Source organism: Carassius gibelio, chromosome A1 (genome assembly GCF_023724105.1).
Source record: "Carassius gibelio isolate Cgi1373 ecotype wild population from Czech Republic chromosome A1, carGib1.2-hapl.c, whole genome shotgun sequence".
Taxonomy (NCBI): Eukaryota; Metazoa; Chordata; class Actinopteri; order Cypriniformes; family Cyprinidae; genus Carassius; species Carassius gibelio.
In genome coordinates, this window is record NC_068371.1 from 11,282,049 (window position 1) to 11,309,472 (window position 27,424).

General features: G+C 38.7%; 1 protein-coding gene across 1 annotated transcript in view; it reads left to right on the plus strand.

Annotated features, from left to right (window-relative positions):
- The first annotated feature begins 2,251 nt into the window (after positions 1-2,251).
- LOC127990870 (neuropilin-2-like) overlaps positions 2,252-27,424 on the plus strand; it is an 80,356-nt gene continuing 55,183 nt past the window's right edge. The window contains exons 1-2 of the mRNA XM_052591532.1: positions 2,252-2,950; positions 13,148-13,325. Coding sequence (XP_052447492.1) covers positions 2,878-2,950; positions 13,148-13,325 — 251 coding nt within the window. The 5' untranslated portion in view covers positions 2,252-2,877. The remainder of the gene's footprint in view (positions 2,951-13,147; positions 13,326-27,424) is intronic.

Genomic DNA, 27,424 nt, shown 5'->3' on the forward strand with positions numbered 1-27,424 from the left:
AAGATTACAGTTCTCATGTAGCCTGTGCCAACGGGCTGAGAAACACACCTTAAATCCTTTAAATGTGCAGTCTGCACAAAAGTCATGAATCCTGTGGCTCTAGTGTGAAACATTATGGCACTGAATAATTCACTGAATTATAGTCATCTAGTTATCATCTAAATTATCTTTCAGTTACTAAATTATCTTTTCTATCAGTCAAAATAATAATAATAAAAAAAATGGCAAGTTGTAACAATAATTCACAATAGTAAGTATGCGGTTATGAACTTATTATGCACGGGTAATGTCAAAGAAAAACTAAATTCTCAGTGCATCCTTGTCTAAACAGATGATATTTTGAAATGAGAAACTGTGAAATGTTAGTTCATCAGGAAGGAATGGCTATGCATTAGACATTAATCTATTCCAGCTGCTGTGAAGGTCGACAGCTCTGGCTATGCTCCTGCTCTGCCCCTGCTGACCCATGTTGTCCAGGTCTTGTGGTCAGGTCTGTCCCCCTGCAGGCCTAATCACGCATTGATTTGAGATTTCTGAGCTATGGCAGTAGCCTACATGAAACAAACATTGCCACACGTTGCCTCATGTAATTGTGCATTGCACACATTGCCTCATATCACGATGACCATTACGTCGGCAAGGCTGTGAACTTCGCATTTGTATTGCATGCAAGTCCCCTTCTTAGAAAGGTGAATTGAATGTGTACAGTTTATCATGGTTTCATCATGTCATGTGATATCTTGAAAGTTAATTGCATTTCAGGCTGTGTATTATTGCTAGAGAGGAAGACAAATAACATGCACTGTAGCTTTGTGTGTGTGTGTGTGTGTGTGTGTGTGTGTGTGTTTGCACGTGAGTTACTGGCAACTGATGAGGAACACAAGTGTTTGAGAGAGTGAGTGAAAGAAAGAGAGAGAGCTGATGTTTGATTCACAAATGCACCCCACTTCCAGTCTAACAGACAACAAAGGCAACAAAATAAAGGCTACATTTTGTAATTTATCTGTAGATGTTAGCCGGCTAGCAAGCTATTAGTATAATAAGAATACCAATACCTTTTATTTAAATGTTGTGCATGCAGTCGAAAATGACTTAAACTTAATTATTTCATTTTATGAATGCTAGATTATAGTCCTAAAAAGCAGTCCCTTAAAGCAATCGGATATTAAAACAACATTAAGCTTAAATTTATTGTAAAGAAAATAAAGTAAAATTAAATAAGCAGTTAACTCAAGCAACAGTGTTGCCAGCTAAGAAGTTCTAAAAAGGCTATTTCAAAATACTACGTAAACATCACGGGCTAATTCACAGCCATTGACTTGTGATTTTTACCTCTATATTTATATTTTTCTGCTCCTCTTCTTTGCGATGCTTCCTGCATTGTGCCCCTGATAATTTTATTTTTTCATTCATTTTTTTTTTTTTTTTTTGTAGAAATTATACTTTAAGAGCAAATAAATGGCAAAACTATTTTAACTGCGTGGGCCATGCATAATTAATACGTTATGATGATGTATTTGTCATGAGGCAGAAAGTGCTTAAATAAGTCCAACGTGGCATTTTATCAAATATTATTTTTCGTTTATGTAAATTTTATTTTACACTAATATTATTTTTATCAGTTTGATGATCGATCAGTACTAAAATAATGTTAACTGTCAGAAATTATTTCGCTTAATATATGGAGGAGCGCATGATTATCACATGAGGGCACACTTCCGACCAAACCATGAATGTTTGTATTTATTTCGCCGCAGCAGCAGCAACAACAAACAAAAACAATAAGCTGTGCTGCATAAAATTTCGTACTGGAATTTCTTTGGCAATTTTTGAGCAATGACCGATTCAATGAATGAAACAGAACCGATTCGCTAAAATGAATCTGACTCTTAGCGTTAAGGGCTCCGTAAACAACAACAACAACAGCAACAACAACAAAATAAATAAATAAATAAATACGAGCCGGGAGGGAACCTCAACTTTAGAGCGATTACCGAATCTATGGATCCGTTCATTGAACGAACCGATTCGCTAAAATGAACCGGACTTTTCAGCGCTTAGAGTGAGAGTGAGAGAGAGAGAGAGAGAGAGAGAGAGAGAGAGAGAGAGAGAGAGAGAGAGAGAGAGAGAGAGAGAGAGAGAGAGAGAGAGAGAGAGAGAGAGACGTTTTCTAATCGGTGACTGAGGGGAGGCGGGCCAAGAAAGCTCAGTGTAATGCGATAGCTGGGCCGCTCAGAAATGCTATCACACACATACTGACTCACTCACTCACTCGCGCTCTCGGATACATCCACACGCGCTGCCACAGATCAGCGCGAGCACAGCAGTGCGCTTCAACACGCTTCTGTGCGCTACACCAGTTCCACTCCTGTCCGGCAGTTTGGACAAAACTTGGTGCCTCCCGAGTATGACTGAATTACTTACTAGAGTAAGAAGATAGCAGAACATTTAAACTCGGTGGGCAGCGTGTTTTAAGCGGACGGTTAAGGGAGAGAGCCCTGCTGAAACCTCTAGGCTATCAAACCATCGAAGACCGATAAGGCAATGGAGCGCAATAACGCATGCAAATCCGTGACGGCGTTATAACGGAATACAAGTGAAGACCTCTAATTTAGTCTTATTTGGGGGGGAAAAAAGGCTGTTTCATGACAAAGTATGACTTTATGAATACATGAAAAAGATCATGTCAGGCACAGTTTGTATTTGCTGTGCGCAATTGGCTCAACAGAACTGCATTTGAATATGAAATTCTGAGCACTACAAAGACAAAAGGCTTATTTTTTTATTTTCTCAGTCTGTGTTAACGCCGTTTGTTCTTTGAAGAAGATCACTAGTTGAACACGGGTCACTTCTTCAGGACAGCGCATTTTTGAAAAGATGGATTTCTGGATATTTCACCATGGGATTGCATTTATTTTTTGCTTCGTTCTGAGAGTCAGCGCAAAAGAACGTAAGTTTGTCTGTTTTTCCTCTTTAACTTTCATAACGGTGCGGTATATGTGTCTAAATTCCCATCTAGTGAGGCTATCCGCAAATGGCAAACAGATTTCTCTCCTGGAGAGGCGACGTGTGTTTCTGCTGTCCACGCAAACCATGCTGAGAAAAGAAGAGCTCCTGGTTTTATTTAATTGACAAAAAAATAACAGATTTATATTTAATAAGGCGCAGCCACACAAATAAATGGGAAGCACTTTCTTTGAGCATTGTTGGTGTTTGCTGAGACATCTTTTTAGATAATTTCTGGACAACTTTAACTGGACAACCTGGGCTGTATGTAGTAGGCTAATAATAAAAATTAACAAACTTTCACAAAAACGTTCCGATTACAACCACAGGCTTTACGAGGCTGCTGTCAAGGAACAAAAAAAGTTATTTAAAAAAAATCATAATGTAGATGTACCATAATGTAAACATCAATAAACTTTTCTATTAAAAAAAAAAAAAAAAAAAAACATGTAGACACAGCAAATGAGTCTTTATGTGAATCACACAGAGAACCATTTTTTAAGAAAGAACAGCAAAAGTCCGAACCTGGAATCAAGCCTGCAACCTTCCCAGAAAATACCATGACTTCGCGTTACAAGAACATGATTTGGCGTTCCAAACTACAAGAATCATCTGAATTAATCGTTAGCCTGTGAAGTTTCTTGTGCTTTTTTGATTTCATGAATGATATGATATCTATAGGAAAAAGATATATAAGCTATAGTAGCCTATAGTATGCAAATGAACTATTATGCATGTATGATATTTGTTATATTCCGAGTTAGTCTTCTTTAAAATATCTACAATATACACGAGAATAACGTCGGCGGATGAAATTTATTGACAGCCAGGCATTTCTCTAAAAAACCGACCAAGGAGTCCTTATATGGTCCTTATATACCGTTTAATAGTAGCCTAAACAATCGTTGACCGCGTTTTGAAACGTGCTTGTTCTCAGTCATTGTTGGTCTTTCACGGAAAAACGGAGTCACGGCACGAGCGGACTCCAGAGCGCGCAACTTTCAGCCCGCCTCTTCACGCGTACGTAGGTATATGGCGTTTTTGTTAATTGCTACGTGTTTCGTCTACTTTTTTTCCGTAATAGAAAAACAGTGCTTCATTAGTAGCTGTCAAATAATCAGAAGTGATAATGTAACAACAATGCCGTTTTGGTTTCACGGGAGATTTTTTTCATAGATACCGTCAACAATGCATCGTTAATTTGAACGTGAAAATCTATTAAGGGAAAGCATTTGTGTAATTAGTCTTTTGACTCAAAACCTCATAATTACGGAGTTATTGTAATAATATACCTCTTAATGGTGTTGTTTTGTGCAATTTATAGCCATATCTATGCCCTAATCCTCTCAAAAAAAAAAAAAAAAAATATTTACAGTGCAGCAGCACCTGCAGTTTTAGGCCAACAGGTTGAGAAAAAAATGATGACGCAGCTACAATTAGTGGTGAAAGGTCTTCAAATAATGGAAAGTTACAGCTGCGAATGAATGAACCCTACTCGCTTATGGATGACATTGTGGCTTGACTTAGGCTCTCTGCCATTGTTACATTATTGCTCTTGACATAAAAGCTACAAACTTTCATCCCTGGAGCAGCTGGCTTACGGGCATGGTGGCATTGCAAATTATATTTCTGCAAATAAATAACCATTTTAAAGTGGCTAAACTGAAGCAGCTTTAGAAATATGGCTAAACAGTTTGAAGTGCAGAGTTCAACAGATTAATGGACATTTTACATGGCTGTTTATTTTCTCTGATCATTAGCAACGCCTGCAGTTACAGTTTGACAATTGTTTTCGCATTTACTCGTGGGGGTAATTTATGTAAACAGTTTTGATTTGTGAGCCCATATCTTGTTGCAGACGATTATGCATTATTTTTAGGTTGGGTGTTTAAAAACCCATTTGGACCGCAACCTGAAACTGCACACATGCAGTAGGCCTATTCTCAAAGGTACTTCTGTAACGCCCCTTTACCCAGAGCGGCATCTACTGCAACAAGCACAACACAATGAGCTGAATTATGGACAACAAAGACACAGCATCTCTTGTGTGAGATCCATGCCTTTAGGGGCCCTTCTCAGTTTTTTTGTTTCGTCCTGGCCAAAAAGTGACATGTTGACCCACATAAAATGATATCAGGCTGTCCAGACAGTCTTTTATTCACAAAAACACTATTTGCACCTGCCTCCTACTCAAACCTCTTATTCACATCTTGTCAAACACTGCCCTCAAATCTGGAACCTTCTCAGCGAGTCCTTGCAGGGTGTTTTCTCCTGTTTAAAAGTTTAAGATCAATGCATTGATGCATTTTAACATGTTTGCAATTATGTTTTTTCTGTGTATTTTATGTTTAAGGAACCTGCAACTTATTTAGAGGCAGAAATCTAGTATATTTAACCTTGGTTGTGGAGAAAAAAAGTGACAGAATGCACATTAAACTGCATTTTTTACTCTTTTTGAGTGGTTTTGGTACATGCAAAACAAACATGCCATTAATGATAGGGTGTAATGCGTGTCAATGTGTTTCTGTGAGGTTTCAGGGGGGTTCTGGTTGGTTTATAGTGTTGCTGTGCTTCTTCTAGGATGTTTTTGATTTTCTGGTCCTTCTATGGGATGTTTTAGTCCATTTTATCGCCCGCCAGGTATAAATCCCAAGTCTAATTGCTTAGAAAAATAATAGATTTCATCTTCAAGCTACACAGTTTAAGGTATCATTCATGTATGTTGTACAAACAGTGCAAGTTTAGCCAAAGTTAGCTCAAATCACTAGTGTGAACATTAGTGATAGTGACGTTCAGGGCCGTGCACAGACCTTTTGAGGGGCATGTGCTGAAACCGAAAAAGGGCACACCCTCCCTTTTTTTATATCAATTATATATATATATTCTCTTTTTTAGCTATTCTGTTTGGTTTTATAAGCTAATTTGTATTATTTGGTTAACATGATTATGAATGACATTGAGAAGAGGGGAAGGTGAGCAATGAGTCAAGTATTTTTGACAAACTTTTTTGAAATATAATTTAAGTAATTATGTCCAACACTACGGTACAACTCAATTCCAGATTATAAGAAACTATAGCCATACCGTTACTATAACATATCCAACATGTATCAGCCTACCTGGCAAAAATTTGATACTTTGGTGGACCAGGGATGTTGGTCTCTTGAAGGTCTCTTATTAACTACACTTTCCCTAAAATAAGTCAGCAATGAAAAAATAAATAAAAATAGTGTGAAAAGTACAGTTGCAGTGAAAAACATTTCTGAAGGATCACGTGACACTGAAGAGTACTGAACTGGAGTAATAATGCTGAAAATTCAGCTTTGATCAGAAAAATAAATTACATTTGAAAATATATTCAAATAGAAAACAGTTATTTAAAATTGTAAAAAATATTACACAATATTACTGTTTTTGCTGTATTTTGGATCAAATAAATGAAGCTTTGGAATGAATCATGAATTACATTCTGCATGATAAAATATAAAGATTTCACAGAGATCTTCTGTAATTTTTTTTTAGTTACTACTACATTACTGTCGTAAACCATGTTTTACTACATTTTATACATGTCAGGACGAGCGGAGAGTATACCATAACATGATTAGCCTAAATGTTAATAAATTAAGTGTATCAGCAATCATAAATCAAAGAAGAAAATTTCTTAGAAATATATGTTATCAAGGTGACGAGGTACGAAACAGCGCGGGGGCGCACCTGTTATGATTTTTCAATAGTAAAAACAAATTATATGGTGTTGTATTACTTATCAATATATAGTTTTTGACCAGTGAATGTGTGCAAATGTGAATTTTTTTTGCCCGTCAATAAAACGGCGACGGCGCCTGCCGCTGCAGCAGTCGATTCTGTTCCCCTCGGAATGTCTGTTTCCCCACGGGTTGCCAGGTCCGTGTAATAAACCCAACCAAATAGTTAATCAAACATTTTCCCAAAGTAGCCTAAATTCCGCGGATTTGGCAACATTCCCACATGCAAATACACCAAACACACCTGGATTTAAGGAATGCAAAAAAGGACAAATTTCTTGCTACACTGCAGCATAGTAAAATGATTCTCACACTCCCGTTTATGTTCTTTTTTATTATTATTCATCTTGCAGTTGTTCCGTTATTTTTGTCTTATATTTTTACATTTCAAGTTGAAAAACCTCTCGTCCTAAATTTATTTTCAAGTTTAAGATTTAGGACGGTATTTTGAACTATTTGACTTGCCGTACATCCAGTCACGCTTCTTGCGCACGCTAGTTCTGATCGTACGTATAGTAACTCGGCAACTACGCAACAATTGTAGTATGTTTGCGTTAAGGGGAACAGACATTCCGGGGGGAACAGAATCGACTGCTACTACACCGAAAATCTGACAGCGTATGATAAATCGACAGAACACCGGCATCACATTACATTTTCATCTACAGGTTACAAACTAGTTTTTGTAACGTTAGCTATATAGACGGAGCGCTCAGTTTTTCCTGTGGTAAAATGCATTTGGCCTAAATCGCATTTTATAAAAGATGAAATGCTACTATCTGCACAGGCTATTTAAATGTTGGCTATGGCTATGACTAGATGGCAAAATGCTAGCCCTCTCTCTCTCTCTCTCTCTCTCTCTCTCTCAGGCGACGTCCCACATGTCTCAGTCAGTGAGTCAGTCAGACATCAAATAAATAAAATATGAGCCTTTATAGACGTAGTGTTTAGTAGTACTTATTCAAACAACAAGATATTTTTTTACCCTTCGCAAAACTTTGTTCAGCTCAGCTGGTGTCTACTGTTCGGCTGCTGTGGAACTTCAGTTGATTCAATGAATATAGAGGGGGCGGAGTTATCAGCTTACTGACAGCTTGAGGATCGAATGAGATTTACACAAGCTCGTTTTAAGAACTTTCATTTGCTAAATATTTGTAAAACAGACAGACAGACGTAAAGGGTGACCAATAGCATTGATAAAAAAAAAAAAAAAAAAAAAAAACACTACCAAAAAAAGGGCACTTCGGAGTGTAAGGGCAAAAAGGGCATGTGCTCTGCACAGGTTGAGCCCTACCTGTGCACGTGCCTGGTGACGTTCGTTTATGCTGGCAGCTTTCCTTTACTGTACCTTCAGGAGAGCTTTTTTGTGTGTCCACTGTTTAGCTTGCCACACCTGATTAAAGGATAAAGAGACGTGAATAAATACTTTATGTGAACAAAGCACTTAGTTCTCCCTAGGATTCCTTCAAATAGACAAAAAGACTCACATACACACATCTTCTTTTCATCTACAACACCAGAGTGGTTGTGTATGCCCTTTCATCCTATTTTTGTGGGTTTCGTGAATTGGAGAAGTACTAATCTATGCAGCTGCTTCGAAAAGAAGGTCAGAAATTTGCATTTGGGGCCAGGAAACCACGACCAGATCAATCCCCGCAGAGGCAGTGGTTTCTGAGAACTCCCTGGATTGATGGAATTGAGGAGGAATTAAAAATATAGCATAAATAATTGAAGCAGCCCCTTCTATAGTTAGATTCATTTTGAGTTTTTAGTGGAGCATGAGTGTTGGTGTGAAAGAAGACAGACAACGTGACACATTGATGTTTGTGAATTAGGGCACAGCAGAAGTTTCGGTGAGCGACAACTGTAAAATTCATGATGCACGATCAGATGTACACTGGGAATTGGTGAATGAAGTGCAATATAAAATCTCTAAAATCTGATTAGCTGAACTGTTTAGAAGTCTATGTGAAATAGCTGATGCATGGACACGTTTGACTGTAAAGCATTTGAATTCAATGTTAATTTAGCAATCAAAGTTCATTGTTCCTTGGAAACAGCTGAGTTGGTTGAATTAACTACAAGTTTAATAGGAGTATTATTAAGTAGGCTAATGTAATTATTAACATATTATTAATGTTTATGCCAGTTAGTTCTGGTCCATTTGCTCATCTTGGTTTATTGTTCACAATGCAGTGTTGTTTGTGAAGCTTAGTAGTTCTTCTTAAGAATATAAAAGGTTTAGAGCAATGTAGAGGACATGGAACCTGTTCCAAAAAGTGAAATCAAGTGAAATGTAATGTTGGTTTCAGCTATGAAAATGAAAAATTCAACGTTTTTTAAAAGGATAGTCACCCAAAAAAAGAACATTCTGTTATAATTTACTGACCCTCATGTCTTTATATTGGCTATATGGAGAAAGAAGACCATAAAATATGATAAAAGTGGTCAGTATGACTTATGTGCTATATTTCATGTCTTACAAAGCCCTGTGAAAGCTTTGTGAGAGGAATAAAATGAAATTCAATATGTATTGGACTCTTTTGGTGAGTGCTTAGATGGTAGTGAGATTCGTGAGAAAGAGAATGTGAAAGAGTGAGCAAGAAAGCTTTGGTAAGGATGAATGGATCAGTGCTGATTTCCTCACCGTGGGTGACAGCACTTTTTAATTAAGGTGCGAATGGAAGGATGGAGAGAGAAACAGAGAAAAAGAACGGGTGAGAGAGATGGAGATATATCATGGCCTCTCTACATGGATGCAACTTATCGCCACCGTGACAGCTCAGCACAGCGATAATTCCATTAATAGAAATTAATACCAGCAGAGAGAAACACAAAACATCTGGATGCACACTCAACACATACACAGACAGAGTGATTTGTATTTAGAGAGCTGTACATTTTAGATCCCTTGCTGTTTTATTTGGCATTTTAGTCTTCAACTAGAACCTCATTGGAATTAAGGATTAGACTAAAAACTGAAAATGGATATTATTATTTCTTGACCTTTAATATTGTTCTAAACATATTTGACTTTTAGACTGAAATATGAGTCATTGTTTACTTGGTAATCTCCAGTGATCTCTAACGACTGCATCCGGGTCTTTGAGTCGACCTGAGAAAGTGAACCGGTCAGATCTGTCAACGATTTTTTTGGATTGCCTTTGTCAACTGGATTAATTATAGATCTGACTCAAAAGAATGATTTGTTTGCATGAATCATGGCTACTGCTCTCATGAACATACCAAGACGAGCCAGGGATGTCAAGATTAAACTGGTGATTATGCAGTTATGAACACATTATTCAGTCAGGGATCAGATCTTTTAAATCGATCAATGATTCGTTCACAAACTGGTTTAAATTTGATTCGTTTACACCGACTCACTGAACCAGTGATCCAGTCAGAGTGGTTAACAGAATGACTTTCATCCTGTTCCTCACAAAAAAAGCCAGTGCACATATGGACCATGTAGCTTTTATAGAGATTTTTGGCCATGTTTGTCATCACTCCTTTTTCAACATCTGCTTTTGTGAGAAAAAAAGAAAGTAGTGGATTTGTGGATATTATGGTGAGTGAATTTTTTATTTAGAAATGAACAAGACATTTAAAGTTACACAAACCTTATTTTTATTCTTTGTTCATTCCAGCAGCCAGGTCTGAAATCTCTTCTTGAGGCTGTCTGTAGCCCCTCTCCCCTTCTGTCTCTCTACATGAAAGGACAGATCTGTCTAAAAAGTGCAGAGAAGGCGAAATCCCCCCTCATGGATTTATCCTCAAGACCCTCTCCCCTGAAAACCCACAACAGAGCGATAGACACAGCCAGAGAATATGGGCAGACAGAATGAAAATGCTAGAATGATTGCTATCTGTCTGTCCTTTTGTGTTCCTGTAATATATTGGGTAATAATACTGAGATGAGCTGAGGAATTCATGGAAGGAGGGCTGTAAGGGAACTGTCAAGTCATCTTCAGCACAAAACAAGAGAAGAAAATAAGAAAAGAAATGGAATCCTATTTTTAGGACCTTTTTTTGTATTATTTTATTTCCATTGTGACATTATTTTCATGGTAACTATAGTATAACGACAAACTCCCAGAATAATAAGAGTGTTATTTAAATGGTTATTTAACACCATATTAGCATTTTACTTATTGACCAATATATATATGTATATATATATATATATATATATATATATATATATATATATATATATATATATATATATATATATATAAATGTGTGTGTGTGTGTGTGTGTGTGTGTGTGCACGTTTGTGTGTCTCGAGTGTTACTAGCAAGATTTTCCCCTTAAGAGAATGGAGCTGAAAAGTGTTAGCAGGATTCGGTTGTTGCCTTAAATGCCACCTCATTTTAAGCGTACAGTACCTTTTAAAAAGACATAACAGCAGTGGAAATGTCAACATTCCTAGATATAGAAGGTTCTGGGGTTGTGCATTTGGGGTTTACGAGTCTCTTTGTGTCTCATTGAATTCTCTCCAGCTGCATCACTTTTAGCATATTTTTGTGTTGCTTTAATATTAGAGACTCCATCCATTCTCATCTGGGTTGTGAACCTATAACTCGTACAATGTTAGAAATGTGCCCACTGGTATAGATTATTCTATATTCCAGGAGATTTTAGCAGATATGGGATCAGGGTGAAGTAGTCATAAACTTCTGTCTGAGACAGGAGGAATTTTCCGACTGTGTTCATCTATGTATTAGCAGAAACCAACGTCAGACCCAGAACTCAACTGTCAATCAAACCACCCTCTTTCCCTTTCCAGTGTGTGCTGTGATGTTTCCTACTAAACATAAGCATGTTAGCTGGTTCCACTCACCTTTTGCAGTGGTGTACATTTTAATCATACAGAAAATGTAACCTTCAGGCCTGTCTTCTCATAAGGTTGATGGCAATAATCATGGGTAACCATGTTCTGAATGTCTTAGTAATTCATTTTACGCAGTACCCTTTTAATTAACTCTGTAACCTTTAAAAATGTATATGCTTCTATGCACAGGTCAAGCTTTATTTATTTTTTCTTATTTATTTGCACAAAATGAACAGGACTGAAATGAATAGCTAAAATTAGTCACTTCTTAATCATGAAGTAATGACGGTTAGCTTACTTGAGGAAGCCAAAGCTTATTTTCATATATCTTTTTAATACCTTTTTAAATGTTGATATTATCTATGAAATGATGACCAATTGAAACAGTATTTCCAATAGACGTGCTGAGTATTATTTAATATATTGCTCTTTCTATTTTGAAGAGAGCAGCACACATGCCAAGAATAGCATCATCAATTCAAACTTAAATAGTGAAATAATTTAAAATTAATATAATTGTTATGTTAATAATAAAAAAAAAAACATTTATACAAATAGTGAGTTAAATTGTCTATGAAGGTGATATGAAAATGTGCTGCATAGTAGGTATGACCCATCTGCTAAGTTGATGTTTTACTGGTAGTATGTGGTTAAAACCCCTCACTGTACGGTTGTCATGGTGAAAGACCAGTAAGTATTTCTGTCTCCTAATCTTAGCTTCTTATAATGAATAATAATGACCAGAGTGATATCCTCTATGTGTGAGGGTGGCATGAAAAAGGGCTGTTGTGCATATTAGCACAAATGCTAGCATGTGGAAGGACTGTTTGGTGAAGATAACAGAGAAACTATACTTTAGGTGAGGTGGCAGAAGAGACCCCTTGAACCTCCAAAGAAGAGACTTGCATGTCACTTGCTGTCTAAGGATTGGCTATGGTAGATTATTATATCTTGTACAAAGCATAAGAAATGTATTGAATGCTTCCAGACTTTTACAATAACATTGTGAGGAAGCTTAAAATAACATAAGGTAATTGAAAATGTTGTTGTAATGTCACAAAATTAAAGATTTATTTACTGTAGAAAAAAAGTATCCACATAGCAATGATATTAGGAAAATATTATTTTAATTTTAATTCAGCATTTCCAACAATTTGTTGCCCAACCAACTTCAATAATGTGATGTATTTTCAAGAGGCCTCTGTGACATCATCCAGTATCATCAAAATGCACCAATTATTTGCAGGAACTTGAATTAATGATCACAAAAGGGCTAATGTTGATTTAATGATGGTTTTAACTTCATAAATATTTTTTTTACCTTGTGTGTTTTGACAACATGATAAATATTCCTGGTAGCCATGCAGTGCTTGCTCTGGGATTTGGTAGCACAGTGATTTATGTATTTAATTTGCCTTGAGTTTACGCCACTCTGCTTGGTCAAATGAGCGTTTAGTATGTGTAAGGTACTAAATCTAATCAAAAACTCTCCCTCACCTCACTTCCTTTCTATTTGTCTTTCTCCCATTTGTTTTAGTTGAGACATGCGGAGGCCAGCTGGATGCCAGTAATGCTGGTTACATCACATCTCCAGGATACCCCCTGGAATACCCGCCCCATCAGAGCTGCCAGTGGGTGATCAGCGCACCCGAACCCTTGCAGCGCATTGTGCTTAACTTCAACCCCCACTTTGAGCTGGAACGACTGGATTGCAGGTGAGAGGAAAGTCTGGGATAAAGGAAATTGGCTGGAAAAAAGGGGCAAAATTAGCACTTGTCCTATGGAATGACGAACGATAAAGATGTGCGTGCAATTATCCAGTGGAGCATTTCCAGAACCTGCCCTTTGTGTGGAATTGTTGATGAGGCGAAAGTGGAAGATAAGGGGAAAGGAGGATGCGAAAGAGGTACCGTAGATGTTGAATGGTCTTAATTTATTGGATGAGAGGGAAAAATGTGAGTTGGGGGAAGGGGAAAAGAGGATGTGTGAGAAAGAGATATACTGTAGTATGTGGTAATGAGGGTTTTTTAAAGAAAAAAGGTGACTTGGAGATTTGGAACTATGTGAAGAGAGGAATGATGTTTAGGGTGAAGTTAAGAGAGATATTATATAGTTTAAAGCCAGCCTAAAGGTCTTACGCAGGGTTGCAGTGTAGCTGTCACTGGGAAAAGGGGCAGTCTAGAAGGCTTTTTATAGAACTGTTTCCCCTCAGCTGTAAAATTAATTATATTCATCCATAGGCTTTCACTTTTCAGAGTCTGACTTACATTACAATAACCAGTAAATCGGTTCTACTAATGTCACTCTTTTACCTTATACTTAATGAATATGCAACTCCAGTCCTGGAGGTTTTAATAATTATTCCTTGAGGGAGCAATACTGAATAGATTAGCTCAATCCCTAATCAAACTTCGGCCCTCCAGCACTGAAGTTGCTCCTTGTCCCATATAGCTATGAGAGTCATGGAGGGCTTTAGGTCAAATTCTAATAAAACACACAGCCAATCAAGATGTTCAAGTCTAGACTCTTCCAGGAAAGTGTGTTGAGTAAGGTTGGAGTTAAACTCTACAGGACATTGGCTTTTCAGGAGCAGGATTAAACACCCTTGTCCTACAAGTTATTTGTTTAATACATTTTATTGTTGGAAAAAAACATTCTGTTTGTTAAGGAATTTTCAAAGTGAATTTAGGTTCTCTAAAGGGCCATTCACACTTTCAATAGGAGCAGTAACATCTTTAAATGAACAAAGTTGAGTAGAGAATGGATTCAATCCCCCTTATGTATGGCAAATCTGTACAAGATGTACAATGTTAAAGAGATAGTTCACCCAAAACTGAAAATTTTGCTATTGTTTACTCACCTTCATACCATTCCAGACCTGTGGGACTTTCTTTCTTCTGAGATTCAAAAACAGGATACTCACCCTCAGATATAATATAACATGAGAATGAGAAAATCATGACTGAATTTAAATGTTTGGTTTATTCCATTAAGACTCTCTAGACTGAAGACTAGTGGCAATGGTCTTTTACTTTGGATTCATTAGTTAGAATTAGTGTCTGGGAATATTCTGTCTGAAATTACTTTTTATTTTTATTGTCCCTGCTGGTGTAAAATGTATCTTGTTTTTAAGCGCTATCTTTTATGAGTGGTTTAAACCCACTGTGGCTTCCCAATAGGACGCCCATGTGCATGGCAGCAATGGGGGAGGCTAAATCTCAGTTAGATCTGTATGATTCCTTAAAGAAAAAAAAAAGTAAATACACAGGTACAAATTTAAATTAGGCCACATCTTCATATATGTTTATGTTTGTGTAAGCAAGTAAGACATTCATTGCTTTATGTTGTGTGGTACAGTTGGGGGTTTCATCCAAACAGTCAAAGAATAGACTTTGGGAGAAAGTGGTAGAGATAAAGAGAGAAGGACAGAAACAAAAAATACACACCTCAGTGGCTGATCTGTTCTGCTGATACAGCTCAGGTTAATGCCCCCTCAACCCCAAATTAACATTCTGGATTTGCTGTGTACAAATGTTCAATCTTTTTTCCTGCTCGGGTGGCTTCATCAGGTTGGACAGCTCCACTCTGGCTGTATTTGTTCTTCAGATTAGGTTTCCTAAATGAGAAAGATGGTACAGAGGTTTAAGAGAGGTATTACCTTGAAAGACATTTCCAATTGGGCTCCAAAAACAGGTGAACATGTGAGGTATCTTAGTTCAGGAGGAAATGTAAAGGTGGTTGCTTGAGAGTGTGCAAATGAATAGTTAGTACTAGGGCTGTCACTTTTAGATCAAAAATCGATTGCACAATCGATCGGACCAACCAAAAAAAGTTTTGAAAATTAAAATAGGGAATCTATTTTAACCAAATATGTACACTATTAATTTTAAAATAAACAATTAAAAATATAGATGTAACAAAACTCACAAGCAGAAAAAGAAAATAAAGAATTCCGAAAGTGCAGTAAACCTTGCGAAAGCTAGACAGAAAATACCAGCAATTTTACGCCGTGACGTCGAAAGCGACCTCTTATGCTGCGTTCACACCAAACGCGAATAGAGCAACAGTACCCCCATCTTGCGCAGCTGTACCCGAGTGTCCCTGGGACATCAGTACGGTCGGAGCGCGTCTTCTCAACAGCTGGACATATAGTGAATAAAAAACGCTCTGCTCTGGACCCCGGGAATGTTGATCGACTTGTTTTCCTGTCCAATATATTTGTAATGGTCCTAGCCTTTAATTTTGCCTGCCTAGTGCCGCCTAGCCTAACTGTCGGTTACGTTCAATAAAAAAAACACACATGGTCTGTTCTCAAGTCCATTTAAAGTTTTATTTTTTTGAACAGTTGTTTGAAATGGATTGGATCATTATTAAAAATAATCTTGGAGATTTTTGAATTGCCTAAATCATAAATGCAGCCGGTTTGAAGCCTGCAGTGATGTTTTTCTTTTGTTATGGCAGACATCCCCTCTACATATATATTTTTTCGAGAAAGTTTCACTCCTGTTGCTGTTTATTATTCTGCACGAAACTCCATGCCAATAAATAAGAAATATTGCTGACTTGTGCGTTTCCAGCGCTCTCTTTACGTTCGTCCGTTATTTGACGTTGAAAAAGGAAACTTTTTTTTAGACATGGAAAATCGATTTTACAATTGATTCAATGAACACTTATGTCTTAAAAATCGAAAATGATTTTTTCACAAAAGTGACAGCCCTAGTTAGTACTGATATGGGCTTGCATAGTTTACAGTAAAACAGAGGTGTCCAGTCCTGCTCTTGGAGGACCACTTTCCTTCAGAGTTTAACTTCAACACACCTGCCTGGAAGGTTCCTGAAGGCATCGATTAGTCGATTCAGGTGTGTTTAATTAGTGTCTGAGCTAAACTCTTTGGGCAGGTGGCCCTCTGTAAGCAGGAATGGACATCGCTGGAGTAAAAGTATTTAGCCATTTCAGAATGGCCAGTTGGAAGTGACATGAGCGACAGAGACTGTTGATCAGAATCAGAATCAGAATCAGAATCAGCTTTATTGCCAGGTATGTTTACACATACGAGGAATTTGTTTTCGTGACAGAAGCTCCGCAGTACAACAGAATGACAGCGACAGAACATAAAACACATAATAAAAGAATAAAAATACAAATATGTAGACAGTGAATGACAATATACAAATGACAATTGTAGGCAGGTATATTACAAAGTGAAGTTATGTATGTACATATATATTGTGTGCAAAATTAAGTGTATACTAAGTATGTGTGTTAGATAAATAAAGTGTGTGTGCATATAAATATAAAGTGTAGTGTGTTCGCCATTATTATCAGCTGTTCAGAAGATGGATTGCCTGAGGGAAGAAACTGGTCCTGTGTCTGGTCGTTCTAGTGCTCAGTGCTCTGTAGCGTCGACCAGATGGCAACAGTTCAAAGAGGGAGTGTGCTGGATGTGAGGGGTCCAGAGTGATTTTGACAGCCCTTTTTCTCACTCTGGATAAGTACAGTTCTTGAATAGATGGGAGGGTTGAACCGATGATTCGCTCAGCAGTCCGGACTACTCTCTGTAGTCTTCTGAGGTCAGATTTAGAAGCTGAGCTGAACCAGACAGTTACTGAAGTGCAGAGGATGGATTCAATGATGGTGGAGTAGAACTGTTTCAGCAGCTCCTGTGGCAGGTTAAACTTCCTCAGCTGGCGGAGAAAGTACAACCTCTGCTGGGCCTTTTTCACAATGGAGTCAATGTGAATGTCCCACTTCAGGTCCTGAGAGATGGTGGTTCCCAGGAACCTGAATGACTCCACTGCAGTCACAGTGCTGTTCATGATGGTGAGTGGGGGGAGTGCAGGGGGGTTTCTCCTGAAGTCCACGATCATCTCCACTGTTTTGAGCGTGTTAAGCTCCAGGTTGTTGAGACTGCACCAGACAGCCAGCTCTTTTACCTCCTGTCTGTAAGCAGACTCGTCACCGTCCTGAATGAGGCCGATGAGTGTGGTGTCATCTGCAAACTTCAGGAGCTTGACAGAGGGGTCCTTAGATGTGCAATCATTAGTGTACAGGGAGAAGAGCAGTGGGGAGAGAACGCAGCCCTGGGGAGCTCCGGTGCTGATTGTACGGGTGCTGGATGTGTATTTTCCCAGCCTCACTAGCTGCTGCCTGTCTGTCAGGAAGCTGTTGATCCACTGACAGATGGAGGTGGGCACGGAGAGCTGATTTAGTTTGGGCAGGAGGAGGTTTGGGATGATCGTGTTGAATGCCGAGCTGAAGTCCACAAACAGGATCCTCACATAAGTCCCCGGTCTGTCTAGGTGTTGCAGAACATAATGCAGTCCAATGTTTACTGCATCGTCCACAGACCTGTTTGCTCTGTAGGCAAACTGAAGAGGATCCAGCAAGGGCCCAGTGATGTCCTTCAGGTGGGCCAGCACCAGTTTTTCAAATGACTTCATGACTACAGACGTTAGAGCCACAGGCCTGTAGTCATTTAGTCCTGTAATTTTGGGTTTCTTAGGGATGGGGATGATGGTGGAACGTTTGAGGCATGAAGGGACTTCGCACAGCTCCAGCGATCTGTTGAAGATCTGTGTGAAGATGGGGGCCAGCTGGTCAGCACAGGATTTCAGACAGGCTGGTGTAACACAATCTGGGCCTGGTGCTTTTTTCCTTTTTTGCTTCCGGAAGACCTGGCGCACCGCATCCTCGCTGATCTGAATTGCAGGTGTGGGGGAGAGGGGGGATGCAGGAGGTGAGAATGGTGAGAGTGCTTGATTGGAGAGGTGTTCAGGATGGGTTGCAGGAGCTGTTAATGGTGTGAACGGTAGTTTGGAGAGGCATTCAGGGCTGGTTGCAGGAGTTGTGAAGGGTGTGAATGGTTGTGTGGGGAGGCGTTCAGGGCAGGTGATGGGTGTTCTTTCAAACCTGCAGTAAAACTCGTTCAGATCGTCTGCCAGTCGTTGATTCTCTACGGTGCTGGGGGGTGGTGTCTTGTAATTGGTGATGTTCTTTAGACTTTTCCACACTGATGCGGAGTCGTTGGAAGTGAACTGAGTCCTTATATTTTCAGAATAATTCCTCTTTGCCACTTTGATCTCCTTTTCCAATGTGTATTTAGCCTGTTTATACAAGACATTGTCCCCCTTCACGTAAGCATCTTCTTTGGCCTGACGGAGCTGTCTGAGTTTTGCAGTGAACCACGGTTTGTCATTATTGTAAATTAGTTGAGTCTTTGTAGGAATACACATATCCTCACAGAAACTGATATATGATGTTACGGTCTCTGTGAGTTCATCCAGATCGGTGGCAGCAGCTTCAAAAACACTCCAATCAGTGAGGTCAAAACAAGATTGTAAATCCTGCTCTGCTTCATTAGTCCATCTTTTTACAGTTCTTGATACAGGTTTAGCTGATTTTAGTTTCTGCCTGTAGGACGGTATAAGATGAACCAGAAGGTGATCAGAACGTCCCAAAGCTGCTCGTGGAACAGAGTGAAATGCATCCTTTATTGTGGTGTAACAGTGATCCAATATATTACTGTCTCTTGTGGGACATGTAACATGCTGTCTGTATTTTGGCAGTTCACGGGACAGATTGGCTTTATTAAAGTCCCCGAGAATGATTAAAACAGAGTCCGGGTGTTGTTGTTCTGTCTCTGTGATCTGATCAGCGAGTTTCTGTAAAGCTGAGCTCACATGCGCTTGAGGATGGATGTAAACACTGACCAGAATGAACGAGTGAAACTCCCGCGGCGAATAGAACGGCTTGCAGTTAATGAAGAGTGTTTCGAGATTTGAGCAGCACGTCTTCTTTAACACAGTTACATCTGTACACCACCGTTCATTGATGTAAAAGCATGTCCCGCCGCCGCGCGATTTCCCCGTGGATTCTGATTCGCGATCCGCTCTAAACAGCTGAAAGCCCGGCAGATGGAGCGCGCTGTCCGGTATGGTGTCATTCAGCCAGGTTTCCGTGAAACACAGAGCAGCAGAGTGTGAGAAATCCTTATTTGTCCGAGAAAGCAGAAGGAGTTCGTCCGTTTTATTGGGTAGAGAGCGGAGATTTGCCAGATGGATGCTAGGCAACGGCGTTCGAAATCCGCGCTTCCTGAGTCTGACGAGCGCTCCCGCTCGCTTCCCCCGTCTGCGCGTCCTGAAGCGCTTGATCAGCGCCGCCGCTCCTCCGATAACAACGTTCACTAAAACATCTGAATAATTGAAATCCGGAAAAACATCTTGTGGTGCGTTCTGCCGAATGTTCAGCAGTTCTTCCCTGGTGAAACTGATGGCAGGAATATAACTAAAGACAGGACAAACTAACAAAAACACAAAAACATATGCGGAGCTCGTCACGGAGGCAGCCATCCTGTATCGGCGCCAGCGATGATTGATGATATGACAACCAACAGTACAGCTACTTGATAGCCTTTAGCATTTTAATCGCTGTCAGTATGAATGCCCCGTTAGACCTTAGTAGTTTGTACTAAGTAATGACAATGAACATATGTGCTCAGGGATATCTTTGTTACTTGCAAGTGTCTGAAACAAAACTCTTGAACATATTTCAAAGATTCAATGCCAAGAACATACCAAACCTTGCCAAGTTAAGCACATAGTTCTTTGGAAGTCTCATTGTAACGATCTGGTTTCCTGACAAACTGATATAAACCTATGCACCCTGCCAAAGCGGATACTGAGTAAAACTAGCCCATCAGATTAGAGTTTTTGGAAATTTTTGGAAAGCTCTTGACTGTTTTTGTTTGCCAAAACAAATCTGAAACAATGTGCAAAAAGTAGAGTCCATCTGAGGCTGATATTCAATATTAGTGTTGCTGTTTATATGTCCTCAGTTCGGTAGTGGGCTGAAATTGAGCTGTAAGAGTCTCTGTAGGTGTGGTTTGTAAGATTATAATAGTACAAAACACATGCTGTCCATGTACCATGCTCATTCTTAAAGGAACAGTTAACCCAAAAATTTAAATTTGCTTACCCCCAGGGCATCCAGGTAGGTGACTTTGTTTCTTCAGTAGTTTTACAAACCAATATTTACAATATAAGTGGATGGGAATCTCAGCTAAAACAAACAATAAAACAACAACAACAAAAAACATACACAAACAAAACCAAATTAAACCCTGCGGCTCATGATGATAGATTGATGTGTAAAGACATAAAATAATTTGTCTCTGCAAGAAAATGAACAGTATTTATATATATTTTTTTTACCTCTGAATCACGTATTGTCCGGACTGTTAGAACTCTCATTAGCAAGTACTCTTGTTTGTATTCTCAAGGAAGCGCATGAGGAGGCTCCTACTTCTTCTTGCTTTATGGCAGATCACAGACTTATAACTGATTGCCACCACCATCTCTCAAGTGGACCATTGACACTAATTGAGATTGTAGATAGCGTGTCAATGGTCCGCCATAAAGCAAGAAGGAGAAGAAGTCTCCTCATGCGCCTGCTTGAGAACTCGCACAGAGGATGCGTTCAGGAGAGTTCTAACAGTTCGGACATTGTGTGAATCAGAAGTAAAAAATGATATAAATACTGTTCAGTTTCTTGCACAGACCCATCGTTTTTGTGTCTTTACTAGTGCTGTCAAAATTAGCGCGTTAACGCATTCGATTAAATTGAAATATTTAACGCATAAAAAAAAAATAACGCAATTAACGCGGTTGCAGTTTTTTTTTTATTTCCAGTTGTGCCCTATGTGTGTTCAACGTGCAAAGAAATATGGATAAGACCAAGGAAGGACTTTTAGACGGAAAGTTTCAGTATAAAACTGAATTACTCCGGATTACTCTTCAGTCTGCCACAAGAAACATTAATCTTCATTTAGTCTGCCACAAGAAACAGCAACATTAAAATCATGAACTCAAATGTCATTGTTTAAAAAAAAAAAAAAAAACAATGACTGTAACAGTGCGTAAATCAGACCTTTCTGTAATGCTAACGTTAATAAGCTTAAACGAAAATAACGAAATAATTGTGTAGCTGAGTATTTTTTGTAAACAGTGCCGCGAACTGTCAATCACTCCTGTACGCGTGCATCACGGTCCTCCTCACAGCTGCAGCAACTTGCGCTCTCTCTCTTCATCAAGCTTTAAAACAAAAAGGGGACAAAAAGATCATATTGTCTTTGTGCATAGGCTATAGATTAATTAGATAAATGAATATCTAAATTTGTGCCTTGCCGTCTACGGTATTTTTTTAGAACTTAGAAAAAAAGATGCTGCAGCCAATGAGCAGCCAGCGGGGGCTGCAGGACGACTCAACCTCCGCAGACAGTTTTTAATGTTTATCAGACAATAAATACTCAAGATTTTGCTTTAGTATAACTCACAACGAGTTTCACACACCTTCTCCGGCCACGTTGAGTTGTTGACACTTAACAGCAGGAAAAGCGACACATGCGCTATTCACTTGTATAACTTAAGGGTGAATGGGTAATGTAGTTTCTGCTCTGGGTGGGATGAATTAGGAAGCTTGCATTGTGAAGGGCGCTCTGAAAATCGGCAGTGCAGGTGAAAGATTAAAACCTCTATTAAAACAGATGTCCAAATGAGCGTACCGGTACGCTACAAGCACGTTGTGGGCGCACGGAGAGGTGGCGGTACGCTCAAGAGATATATTTGGAAGTGGTGGTACTGAGTACCAGTGTGTACCGGCCCACTTAAAGCACTGGCAATGACTATACTTTGGAATTTTTTTGCAGTCCACTTAGAATTCAACATGGAAATCATTTTAGTTTTTTATTGGCATTGATTGTTTTGAAATTCAAATGGTACTTACATGCCTGTGTTTTTATTTCTGTAATAAATATGGCTTTCAAGCCAACAGTTAATTTGGAGGATATTGATGGTTTATTGCAGGTATGTTGTTTACATGAGAAAATCTGTGTTACAAGTTAAACAAAAATTCCAATAAACAATCATATTTTGAATTTAAATAGTTTCTTTGTCTTGAGTTTACATTAATTATTTACATTTTACATTTAAATATCCAAAAAGTTTCAGTCTTTTAATTGCGATTAATCGCGATTAATTTTAAAAAAATTGTGCGATTAATTAGTTAATTTTTTTTAATCGATTGACAGCACTAGTCTTTACATATAAATATATCACCATGAGCCACAGGGTTTATTTATTGTTTTATTTTTTTAGTTTTATTGTATGTTTTAGCCGTGATTCCCATCTACTTACATTATAGGACTGATAGACTGCAACGGTTTGAGCTAAAAATCTTGGTTTGTGTTCTACCGAATGAACGAGGTCACCTACTGTACATCTTGGATGCCCTGGGGGTAAGCAGAAAAACATTTTTGTGTGAACTATACCTTTAATCATTCTTACTCCGTCTCAGTCTGAATGAGTGAAAGAAAAGTGGAAAGAAATGTGTGAGGAAAAATTCTGAAGAGGCGTCAAATGCTTTATGGTACTGTTCTTCATAAACTGGCCTCTTTCTAATGGTCCACTTCAAATGTTCATCTCCTCCATCTATTTTTTACTATATATACAATGAGTCATCGTCAGCCCATTAAAGCAAGGTATGATTGAAAGGCCCTGGCTCCGTCTTTTAGACAGCAAACACTTACACACACACTAGCAACCACATTTAAATTTACCTTGTGCTTATGAGTGCTGGCTGAGAGTCTCTGTTACTCGGAGGATCTGCTTCGCTTAGCTTGCACAATTTACTCTAGACAAGGTCAAAACAGCTTCTCGTGCCCTTAACCATACTAACTGAAGTGCTTCTACAAAGCATCTTGTGGCTCACCCAGTAGGTGTGGTATCAATGACCGGGATTTTTTATTAGCAGGGAATTTTTATTCCAGTAGCAAAGCCAGATGGCTTTTACCTGGAGGGCTGTCAGCAGATTGATCTGAGATAGATGCAATAAAAATGGCAAAATGAAATATCTGGCCATATCTTTAATGTGATAATCTTCTCCTTTGAGATGAAAGAAAGAAAAGGGGTGGATGAGGTGAGAAGAAATCACTCTCTTTTGCACTCTCGATCTGTCTGTCCGTCCGTCCCTCTCTCCTCTGAAGCAATTTTTTATTTTTCATTTAATTCCTTCAGGTGTCTACCAAGTTTGCCTCATTATCATTCTCCAAATAGACCCCATTATATTTTCTCGCCCTAACACATTACTCTATATGCAAACAGCAAGTTCCTTCTGAGTGCTTAACTCTGAGTTCACATAATGCATACAGAGAAAGAAGTAAATTGTTGTAGAATTGGATTTAAATGTTGTACGACAGTGGAAGGGCTTAAGTCGAAACCAGATCTGAATGAGAATTACCTCTCATAAAATATTGACAGAGAGACAGTTGTTTGGGCTGAGGAGGGAATCTAGAAGAATTACTGGTAGCAATGAGACATATGTGTGCTATGAAGTCTGCATCACTCAGTAAATTAAGCCTGCGCTCTACTCAAGTGATGAAAGTTCTCACGTTTATATGCAGTGCTATCTGCAGATGTTGAGGTGCTAAGCTATTGAGCAGCATCAGCGTTTCTGAACTGCAAGCATGATATCACCCTATTTCCACTTTTCCTCTGGGACAAAGATCAATGTATGTCCTTTGCCCTTAATGAAGAATCAATGGACCCAGCACATTCAAAAGAGTGAGGTCATGGTCAAATAGGGCACAGACCAGCGGACCAAAGGCCACAGGGGTCATGTGTACAAAATGAGCATCACATAAATAAAAAATACCACAGTTACATTGAACAGTTATAATATTAGTTATTCTTAGATCAATAATAGCTCAACAAACCTTATGAATTACTTCCAGCTCCTACAGTCTGACTGGGTGATATTCAGCACAGTTGGAGTCATAAAATGACTAATGTACATAAACCTGAGACCGCATATCAGTTCAGTTTTTTACTAACTGTTTACTAACTGACCGATAACTGATGATTTCACATGCTTGATAATTATTCAAATAGGACAATAATGTTTTTTTTTAGGACACAGCAATTTCAGTGATGTTTTTAGGGCATTGGAAATATATCAGCAACCCCAGAGTGTATCAAGATATTGATAGCTCAAAAAAAAAAAAAAAAAATCAAATCAGTCTGGTGTAGTATAAAGTGACACATTTGGGAATTCAACGATTTTAAAAAGTCTCTCTTTACCCCGAGAAACCAATTTTCCCAGAAAAAAGTTTGAATATCCTTGATGGAAAAAAGGACCTAATGCATTCTGATGAGGCCTAAGGCTTTCAATGGCAACATAATGGGAATTGGGAGATGGCACGTTTTAATGGGAACGAGCTGAATTTCGGAAGGCTAGAAAATACTCTTTCCTAAAGGTGTGAGTTAAAAAAAACAACAACACACACACAAAAAAACAAAAAAAAACAATGCTGCTTTAAAGCCAGTTTTGTGTTGTTTATGAAAAAGCCTCGGGCTCCTGTGGTCTACCCCAGTCATCTGCAAATGTCAGCGCTGTATCGGACAGCAATGCTATTTGTTTCAGAACCGGATTGAATATGGCAACCCTCCCTTCCCCTTGGGAACCCTCCCCGGCATCTATTTAATATTTCACAGGCACTTATAGCTTATTAGGCTGCCCCCCCCAGGGGCCGAGCGTGCGGCTTTCCATGCAGACTCTCAACATTATTTAATTTCAATTTTAGTGTCTTGGCCGACTGACGAGCCATCCTGGAGCAAATCCTGCGGCTGCTGGCCTAAAAGCATAGCAGAATTCAAATGAGCAGCCATTGTGTGATTTGATATCGAAAAGTCAATGTGATTGTGTGTCAGACTGAATTATATTCTGAAAAAGCCATTGAGATGAGTTTGAGAAAGCTACAGGACATCTTCATAGGATAATAAAGATATGTCACACAGCCTATCATAATAGTTGTTTGATTTCAGCTAAGTTTTGTTTCCAGGATTCAGCAAGGAAGCTACACCTTGGTCAGATGTGAAATGACTTGTCAAGAGCAGTTTTATTTCCTGTATTGACGTATTTCTTTTTAAAACAGTAATCAATTCTTGCTTTCTCTGGGAATTAAACCAATTACGCTGGTATTGCTAGCACTGTGATGCTATACTGTATGAGCTACAGACAATTTTCTACTTGCTATTGCTAGCCAGAAGCAGATGTTATGTTTTGTTTTTCTTTAAAGAAAATTTTATTGATGTTATTATAAAGTGATTGATTGATTGGTTTACTCTTTACTTAAATGGTAGTGTAAGGAAGTGCTTCTGAAACCTGTCCCGTGGACTCCCAACCACTCCAGATTTTGTATGTATCCATCTTGCAGACTCTACTAATGAGCTGATGGTTTGAATCAGATGTATTTTTTTTTTTTTTTGTTAAAGGTAATATTATAGCACATACAGTACATATACAGTACAGACCAAAAGTTTGGACACACCTTCTCATTCAAAGAGTTTTCTTTATCTTCATGATTATGAAAATTGTAGAGTCACACTGAAGGCATCAAGGGCTATTTGACCAAGAAGGAGAGTGATGGGGTGCTGCGCCAGATGACCTGGCCTACACAGTCACCGGACCTGAACCCAATCGAGATGGTTTAGGGGTGAGCTGGACCACAGACAGAAGGCAAAAGGGCCAACAAGTGCTAAGCATCTCTCGGAGAACTCCTTCAAGACTGTTGGAAGATCATTTCGGGTGACTACCTCTTGAAGCTCATCAAGAGAATGCCAAAAGTGTGCAAAGCAGTAATCAAAGCAAAAGGTGGCTACTTTGAAGAACCTAGAATATGACATATTTTCAGTTGTTTCACACTTTTTTGTTATGTATATAATTCCATATATAATAATAACAACACATGTGTTAATTCATAGTTTTGATGCCTTCAGTGTGAATCTACAATTTTCATAGTCATGAAAATAAAGAAAACTCTTTGAATGAGAAGGTGTGTCCAAACTTTTGGTCTGTGCTGTATCACATGCAATCCTTTGATTACTATGATTTTTAAGTGGCATGCTTGATTATATTATATGATATATGACACTTGATGAAGTACTATAGCAGTATCATGAATCACTGATGGCATAAAATGGTAGTACTGTGGTACTTTAATATATGTACTACCCTGTCTTTAATTTCCTTTTATATACAGCACCAGGGTACCATTAGTTACCTATGTGGTGCTATAAGGTTAATAGAAGAATACATTATTATAGTAGTGTCAATGCCTGAAATGCATGAAATTCCTGAAATTATATATTTATATGCATCCATTGTCATTTATGTGGATGTGAGCCAAATATAGGTTTCAACAGTGATGTCTAGCGAGCTAGAGGGTCTTATGATAAAAAACAAAACAAAACAAAAAAAACACATGCTGCAGTGTTGTTTATTGTGTTGGTTTAAGGCAGTTCAGAGATTAATGGGGTCCAGGCCTATGTTACACCCAGTGTCACCACAACACATCTCTTTTCATTTGAACACAGGCAAGAAACAAACACGAAATATTACTATACTGTATATGCACAAGACAAACAAGGATAGTAGCATCCGTATCCCTGTGTATCTGTCTGTCTGTCTCTTTCTCCAGACAAACTGCTCTTTAGGGCAGCTAGTGACACCTTGGGGAACTGTGTAGACCTGAAAAAAAATAAAAATGCTTGAAAAACACTGTAGGTGTGAAAAGCAATTAGCAGTGAAGATGCTGGAGGGGAGAGGAGACAGAAAGTGAGATTGGAGAGGAAGACATGTCTGAACATGAGACAGGGACATGGGGCCTTTGCCCTCCTCGTGTCAAGCACATTTACAAACATTCCACTGTCTGGGGAGTTTTCCTTACTGCCTGTAGCACCTGAATAACCACTGAATTGTGCAT